This window comes from Hordeum vulgare, chromosome 3H, assembly GCF_904849725.1.
Source record: "Hordeum vulgare subsp. vulgare chromosome 3H, MorexV3_pseudomolecules_assembly, whole genome shotgun sequence".
NCBI classification, from domain to species: Eukaryota; Viridiplantae; Streptophyta; class Magnoliopsida; order Poales; family Poaceae; genus Hordeum; species Hordeum vulgare.
The window spans coordinates 595,756,154-595,764,020 of NC_058520.1; the positions used below are offsets into that span (position 1 = coordinate 595,756,154).

Here is a 7,867-nt window from a genome sequence, read left to right on the forward strand (position 1 = left end):
GTTGAGACAGGAAAGTATGTCATACTTTATATTGTAGGTAGTGCTTAGATGCATGTGTGTGCACTTTGCATGGCTTTTCGCTTCTTGCTACTTTGCTAGCGTCTTTAGCACGTGAGCATCAACCGCCGCACGGGAGCACCAGGATGCGAGGCCGCTGCATAGTTGAGTTCATAACAGTATAAAATGGAACTATGATGTACCGCCCGCTGTGGCTGTTTGTGTTTCGGATGATTTGCCGGTACGCCGTTAAGTTATGAAGCTTTGCTTTGCCCATAAAAAAAAAGTTGGCTTCGGAGGCGCCGGGGCAGGGGTGAAGATGGAATCATCGACGCAACCATTAGAACATCCATGCATGTGCTATATGGCTACTTATGCCATTATGTTCTTTCTTTGAGAAATCCCAAGGCTTTATTACTCAAAATTCACAATGTTTGGGATACAAAAAGGATAATGCGGTTGGCCTAATCAAATGTGGCACCCCTTACCTAACGAATGAGAAAATTTGGCCAACAAATGGGCTTCGCTATTTGATGCACAACCCTCGAAAATAAAATTACAATTAAACTTGAAAGCACTCAATTTGATTTCAGCAAAAAATTGTCCTTGCAACGGTGCTTCCCTTTTCTAGATGTCCGTTGCAACTTGCTTTGAATATGTGACAATCACAGTCATGGAGAAGAAGTTCCTCGGCCAAAGATAGTGCTTCCTTGCAAGCAATTATTTTGAGAGTAACCACATGTCAAACTTCATGGATCACCAGTGTAGATGATCCTAAATAACTTCAATTGAATCCCTGCAAACAGCTGTCGCGGAAGCTCCAATACCTGATATAGCAAGACTCACATCTACGTTGATTTTGGCAAAACATGCCGATGGCGCCGCCATACGAGCTGTGCCCTGCTGCACTTCTACCCCGGATGTCGCTGATTCGAGGCTTCCAGAGAAATAACTCCAAGGTCTGAAATGAAGTTGGAGACGAACATGTTGATACATAGTGGGCTTTGAAATACTCCTTCATGAATTGCCCTCTCCTCAGCCTTGGATCAATTCTTGAAGGGAAAAAAATTAAGGAGAGCTTAGAATAGGATTTTTTAGCATTTGCACCCCCTCCCCCTCTCCAAACACCGATGATTTGTGTTTCACCCCTCGCCCCTATATGTTCTGCCATATCAACATCCACAAATACTCAAATGCACCCGGCATCAAACACTCTAATAGAGAATGACACCATGAGTCCTCTATCCCACACCCACACGCGGTCGTTATAGACATATTACGATGACACCGTACATCCTCCGTGGGTAAAGAATGTGGGGACAATCTTCTCCATAAAAACATCCTTATCTTTTCTCAACAACAACAACAACAACAACAACAAATCTTATCTTCCCTGGGACTTGTGTTTTTCTTAGTATTCCCTGGGACTTGTTTTTGTAGGCAATTTCCTGGGACCTTTTTTTTAGACTGAATTTCCTGGGACTTTTTTTTAGACTGAATTTCATGGGACTTGTGTCGGGCTTCTAAGAAAATGAGATCCATTCCAGCTCGCTTAGGCCTCGTTTGATTAAGGGGGATTGGGGAGGTTTTGAGAGGAAAATTTCGGGAAGGCCAGAAACCCCCACAGATCCTCCGGCACCCATTTGGTAGGAGGGGTTTGCTTAGCCCAATCCCCTCCGTTCCCCTTCAATCCCTTCCTATCCATGTGTTTCAAAACCCTCCTCGGGGAACTAGTGGAAGCAAAGCCCCGGGGATTTGAGAGGATTGGGTGGAGCAAAGGGATTCATCCAATCCCCTGAAATCCCTTCCTCTCAAAACCTCTCCAATCCCCCTTAACCAAACGAGGCCTTAAGGAGAAAAATAGCGTTCCCGTGGGCACAAGCGGGCTTGTAGTTATCTAAGTGGGGTCCCAATGGGATCCAATGAAAAAAGTGGGCTGGCCCATTTGTTTCCAATGGGAGCCCACTAAAGGAAATTAAGTGGGATGGACCAATTACTCCCACTTAATCCCATCTCCACCTGCAGCCTGACGGGCCGGGCTCGCGGGGACTCTGCAGCAGGAGGGGCGGCCGGCCATGGCGCTCGCATCGGGCTCCGGCGGCGACTTCTCCGTGATGGTGATAGGGTCCGACTTCGCGGTGGACGCCGGCGCGGCGCTCCTCACCTCCCCCGCCGACCGCGAGGAGTGGCACGACTGCGTCCCGGACCTCGGCGACGACTTCTCCGACCTCGAGGAGCTCCAGGTCGTCCGCGTGCAGGGCGCGGACAGATCCGGCCGGGCCGTCGTCCGCGTCGTCGGCAAGTTCTTCCCCGGTGCGCCAAATCCCTTCTCGTCACTTCCCGTCCTCTCCTCGTCCTGGGATTTATCGGGTGGTGGTTGGGGATTGCCGGTGCTCGTCTAGGGTTTGGCGCGAGTCATTCAACGAATTCTTTTGCTGTTATATGGTGATTGGTTGTCAAAATGCATGATATACTTAGGATGTCAGCATATCTATGTCTCAGCAACGTTCTATTGCGATTGGTTGTCAAAATTGAAAAAAAAAATCTGAAGGTTGGAGATGCACATTCATTTCAATAGTAATCTGCTGCCTATGTGGCTGGCTTCTTTGCTAGTGGTACCATCCCCTGTTGGTCTAGTTTCTTGGTTTGGTAACAGATTCAGTACTGCCAAATATTATTTCTCAAAATCAGTCGGACGACTCGAGCATACACCATTTTATAAGGAAACTAGCATGCCAGTTTGTATGTAGCTTCTTTACTGGTAGTGGATGGTTCCTTTCCATGTCATATTGGCATAACTTATCGTTGGATAACAGATTCAGTACCACAGTTAGCGTTAGTTCTCAAAATCAGCGCATAGACACGATCACGATTTGACGCATAGAGCTACCAAGGGAGGTTGACAACTTCTACTACACACTTGATGTTCCGATGCTACGAGCTTTGCCGCTGGTGTGATATTAGTCCTTACCACTCCCTGCGATACTCACATGGCATTTTATTTTTCGTATTCCAGCTCCTGTTATAGATGGTGAACGTCTGAAGAGGTATGTGTTTCACAAGCTCCGCACCGAGTTGCCAGAGGGTCCATTCTGCATCTTGTACGTACACACCACTGTACAATCAGATGACAACAATCCTGGAATGACAATCTTGAGGGGGATTTATGAAGGACTTCCAACTGAATACAAGGAAAGGCTGCAAATAGTGTACTTCCTGCATCCCGGGCTTTATTCCTGGCTCGCCATGGCCACACTAGGCAGGCTCTTCTTAAGCGGAGGGTCAGTTTTCTCTCTTACAGTTCTTGAACATTAAAAATGCTCAAACTTGTGGCATGCGGGGTTGTTTTATAATGATAGCTAGAAAGCTTCCATACCATTTTTACAGGGAACTAGTTCAAGGTCCTTACCATAATATAAGGAAACTAGCAATAACTATACACATGGATTATGGCTTTTGCTTATCTTTTCTGGCTGTGAATAATTTTGCCAAATGGTCTTCCAGGGTTGTGTTATGCTGTTCATGAATCATAAGCAGTAACCTGTACTTTTAATACGCTCTGTGGAATTGTGGTTTAAATGGACAGGCTGATTGCAGAGATTGTTGACTCATTGATTTTTAGTGTTCAACCTTCTGTACTTGACTAGATATTGATGGGAATCTACCTCGTACTGTTTATGTTGAACACATGTCATCTCAGCTTCACTGCTCACTCCCTAGCACAGCCAAAATGCACCCACTTTCCAGTATATACTTCCTCACTTATATTGCTTGTCTATTGCAGGTTGTACTGGAAAATCAAGTATGTTAGTCGGCTGGAATATCTATGGGGAGACATCAAAAAGGGTGAAGTTGAGATTCCAGATTTTGTTACTGAACATGACAAGATACTTGAGCACCGACCATTGACAGACTATGGTATAGAACCTGATCCTCTGCATCTTGCGGATATACCTGCAGCAGGGTACTCGCTTGGTAGGTATGAAGACAAATGGTCTCCTGAAGATCGATGGAATTCTCGCAATTACATGTGACATTTTGTGCTGTTGAAGGCTTGTAAGTTGTCTGTGTGTATATATGTTATAGCAAAAGGCGATGCATACCGGATTGTTGTGGAAACTTTGTTCATAATAAGGTAGTGTCTTGAATCATGGGCGTCTATGCCATATTTGTAGAGACAATACCAAATGAAGGACAGATTTAACATACAAAAAATGATGTGATTTGAGGTCTCTGTTTATGGAAGCACGAATCAATGCATGCCAATTAGTTGTATGATTTGAGGCAGAGAGGAGGGCGAGGCGGCGCTAGCTGGCTGGATGCAGGGGGGCGGTTAGGCATGGGTTGGCCAGCGGCTGCACGAGGTAGAAGATAAACATTTTGAGGACTATTTTTAGCCGTTAGATGTGCACGAGGTAGAAGATAAACAGTTTCAGGTCTATTTTTAGCCGTTAGATGAAGATCAGACGGTCCTGGATGCAAGTGACTGATATGACTTTGTTTTCAGTTAACTGAAGCATTGTCGGTACCTAGTTTGTTGTAACATCACACGGCACTAGATAGACCAGGAAAATATGTTGACAACTAGTTTCGAGTCTGAGATTTAAATATCTCATAAATCATGTCTACACCATTTTATTGCAGAATCGTAGCAAACCTAACAAGGGCTAATAAATTTATAGGACTAATTTTTTGAGAGCTCTCGGCATCTTGTTGTGGCAGCAACAACGGCATTTATCAGTGTGCCACGGAACGAACCCTTCTCGAGCTCATGAACACCAGCTATCGTAGTTCCTGCAGGGGAAGTGACCTGATCCTTCAGCTGGCCTGGATGTTTACCCGTCTCGCTAACCATGGTTGCAGCACCTAGAACCTAAATAGCAGATAAATATGGCACAGCAGTTAATGAAAAATGTAGAAGATCCACAAATTGCATCTTTGAAATGGATACTGAGAAAAGGGATAATAAACAGGTCTGAAAAAAAAGGGATACTGAGAACTTGAAATCACAATGCGCAGAGGAACTATACATAAGGTTCCAGCTTAATAACTAGGCAAGATGGTGCAAGATTGACTACGAAGAGGAACAAAGTATGGAACAGGCACTTACTGTCTGAGCTGCAAGACCAAGAGCAAGATCCCGAGGAAGCCCAGCAGCAACTCCACCATCAGCCATGGCCTCTATTGCCAAGAAAATGTAGGCCGGACCACTACCACTGTATTCAAATGGATGGAAGTGCATGTTCATACTTGATTTTGGAACCAATCACGGCCTATTTTTGGCCTTGCTATTCATAAAGAATATGTTACATACCTCAAGCCAGTAACCGCATCAAAATATTTTTCTTCGGCTGTCCAAACTTTTCCAATGGCACTAAATAAGCTCTTTACACGATTTTCATCATTCTCAGTAGCCGTCTCTCCTAGACACATCACTGAGTAGTACATGAAACAACATCAGCAAGAAACAATACAGTTTAAACTGTGTGAAAAATGGCATTACCAAATTATAGTAATACTACCTCCATTTAGTAAGTTCTACTAGCATTACCAATTTTCTACCACTAATAGAAATTCATAACATCAAGGAATGGTAGTCCTTTTACTGAAAAAAAATCAAAGGAGATACTGTGCTGCCTGTTTCAAAGTCAAAGTTACAGTCGTGGCAGATAATAATGAATCAACAAAGCATACTGATTATTGAAGATTTTAGAAGTAAAATAACTGAAATTTTCAATTAGGTAAACCTTGGTATTTCAGAGGCACCAATATTAGAAGAGAAAAACAGAAACAAAAGAACAAATGAGATGTCCTGTTTGAATTAGTCATTAAGCATAGAAATGGAGCAAAACCATGGGATAATACTGCTAGCATTCATTTAGACTCGTGCCCTGAACAAAATAAGAGTCACATTTTTGTAAGGTATCACTAGAGAGAGATCACCACACAATTCTTGTCAAGTGATTGCTTCATAAGAACGATTAGTTGACAATAACAATAATACTATGTGTGTAGTTCATAGGTTGCATGTCAATAGGTAAAGTGTAGAGTAGATAGGTTGCATGTCAATAGGTAAAGTGTAGAGTAGATGAGTCAGCCTATGCTTACCTGATGCTGCTTGTCCGACGGCAGAGGGAGTGTTCGGCATTACTCTAATGATTCGGCGCTGACCAGACCAATCCTGGAATCAAAAGAGTGCAAATAAAATGAAGATGTCTCTGTATGTTGACATACTGTAACTGAAGTGTCAGTCTTATTCTTCTGGAGGTGCATCACTCGACTTACTACAGTACAATTTGGATGGAGGGTAATTTTACCAAAACTACAGTTTGACAAGTTGAACAGACATTGAACGAATGCATAATGACTGACCTGCAAATCTTTCATCTTGATGCCGGCGGCAATGGAGACGAGAAGCTTTTCTTCAGACAGCAAGGGCTTGAGCTCAACCAGAACCTGCTTCACTGCAATTTCATATACGTGCATAACAATCTCATGTAAGCGCGCGAACAAAAGCTCAAGGTGTTATTAAATCTGAGGCGCCAGCGATTGCTTTCAGTTCTTCAGGGACTAAGCAAACAGTACTACTGTCTGGAGAAGAAGCGTTTGCGAGACGCATCAGTGATTGATTGATTGATGGCCTTCATCAGGGGCAGATAATACTTGGTACACTTACCAATCTGGGGCTTGACGGAGATGACGATCACATCGCTGTCGTCGACGACCTATGAGATGAGAAGGGAAAAGGGAAACATGACGTGAGACGCGGAGTGCCTGTCAGGCAGGCATGAAGACGTGGCAGAGGGCGGGGTTGGAGAGGAGGGAGGGAAGGCGGGGTGAATGAATCAGATGAGGGAAGGGGAGGGGAGGCGGACGGACCTGGGCGTTGGAGGCGAGGATGGTGGCGCCGAGGGAGGCGAAGGCGGCGGCGCGCTCGGGGCGGCGGTGGGGCGCGGTGCGGACGGCGGAGGCCGGGAGGACGCCCGACGCCGCGACGCCCCGCGCGATGCTCTCGGCCAGGTTCCCCGCGCCGACGAAGCCCAGGCGGAACGCGGGGGCGGGGGCCGGGGGCGCGGCCGCCATTGCTGGGAGGGGGGCGCGGCGGCTGGAGCACGCGAGCGTTGCGGCGGCGTGGGGGAGGGAGTTGTTGGTGGGTGGCGGCGCACGGGTCGGGTCTGACGAGGGGAGGACTCGGGGTGGACGCTGGCGGGGCTTTGGATCCGTAGGTTGGGACGCTCGGCTCGGTCAGGCCAGCCGCGGGGCGACACGAGGCGGCGGGACGTGAGGGGGCGCGGGGGGTGGCGCTTTCTGCTGCTGCCGTTTGGATTTGGACGGATGCTCTTGCGTGCGTGTTTGTTCCACGCACCAAAATCTATGAAGAGCAAATCCAAAACAAACACCATCTAAGAATAACTCCAACGGAGCGATGTATTTCGTCCGCCGCCGCCGTTTATTTAGATTCGTACGGACAAAAGTAATTGTCGAACGTGTCGACCCATTTTCAAAACACGTCCGCGTCGATCTATTTTCTGTCCAAATTTAGGACTGAAATGCGTCGGCGCGGACGCAAAGCGCCCCCTCGGTGTCCGTCCAACCATCGCGGTTAACAAAATTTATGACGGACGCCCTTCTCGGACCCACGCGTCAGCGACCGTGGTCGGCTATTTTTAATCCGAGCGTGCGGTGGGGTTCAGCCATCTGCTTACAAACACACACACCCCCCATCCCCATCTCGCCACCCCTCTGTTTCCTCCTTGACGACCCAGCATCCATGGACAACGCGACAAACTCGTTGTTTATGCCTGCGCGATGCTCCAGAGAAGGTCGCCTACCTGCAGGCTAAAAGGCCGATGCGCCAGGCTCACGAACG

General features: G+C 46.8%; 2 protein-coding genes across 2 annotated transcripts; one reads left to right on the forward strand and one right to left on the reverse strand.

Annotated features, from left to right (window-relative positions):
* The first annotated feature begins 1,995 nt into the window (after nt 1-1,995).
* LOC123445484 (protein GDAP2 homolog) lies at nt 1,996-4,225 on the forward strand. Its single transcript, XM_045122472.1, has 3 exons — nt 1,996-2,310; nt 3,014-3,278; nt 3,782-4,225. The coding sequence occupies exons 1-3, from the start codon at nt 2,073-2,075 to the stop codon at nt 4,029-4,031; spliced, it is 753 nt and encodes a 250-aa protein (XP_044978407.1). The 5' UTR covers nt 1,996-2,072; the 3' UTR covers nt 4,032-4,225.
* Nucleotides 4,226-4,585: 360 nt separating this feature from the next.
* LOC123445483 (pyrroline-5-carboxylate reductase) lies at nt 4,586-7,219 on the reverse strand. The gene is made up of 7 exons (XM_045122470.1): nt 6,877-7,219; nt 6,674-6,722; nt 6,370-6,461; nt 6,106-6,178; nt 5,312-5,432; nt 5,108-5,213; nt 4,586-4,870 (listed from the first exon to the last, which is right to left on the reverse strand). Exons 1-7 carry the CDS (start codon nt 7,078-7,080, stop codon nt 4,682-4,684), a joined length of 834 nt encoding a protein of 277 aa, XP_044978405.1. The 5' UTR covers nt 7,081-7,219; the 3' UTR covers nt 4,586-4,681.
* Nucleotides 7,220-7,867: the final 648 nt, after the last annotated feature.

Excerpts from the sequence above, each read along its gene's own strand:
- LOC123445484 (XM_045122472.1), top strand. The coding sequence starts at position 2,073 with ATGGCGCTCGCATCGGGCTCCGGCGGCGACTTCTCCGTGATGGTGATA. Across the intron at positions 2,311-3,013 it reads CGTCGGCAAGTTCTTCCCCG|CTCCTGTTATAGATGGTGAA; the intron begins GTGCGCCAAATC and ends TTCGTATTCCAG. Across the intron at positions 3,279-3,781 it reads AGGCTCTTCTTAAGCGGAGG|GTTGTACTGGAAAATCAAGT; the intron begins GTCAGTTTTCTC and ends TGTCTATTGCAG.
- LOC123445483 (XM_045122470.1), bottom strand. The coding sequence starts at position 7,080 with ATGGCGGCCGCGCCCCCGGCCCCCGCCCCCGCGTTCCGCCTGGGCTTC. Across the intron at positions 6,179-6,369 it reads TCAAGATGAAAGATTTGCAG|GATTGGTCTGGTCAGCGCCG; the intron begins GTCAGTCATTAT and ends TTTTGATTCCAG. Across the intron at positions 5,214-5,311 it reads GATGCGGTTACTGGCTTGAG|TGGTAGTGGTCCGGCCTACA; the intron begins GTATGTAACATA and ends ATTTGAATACAG.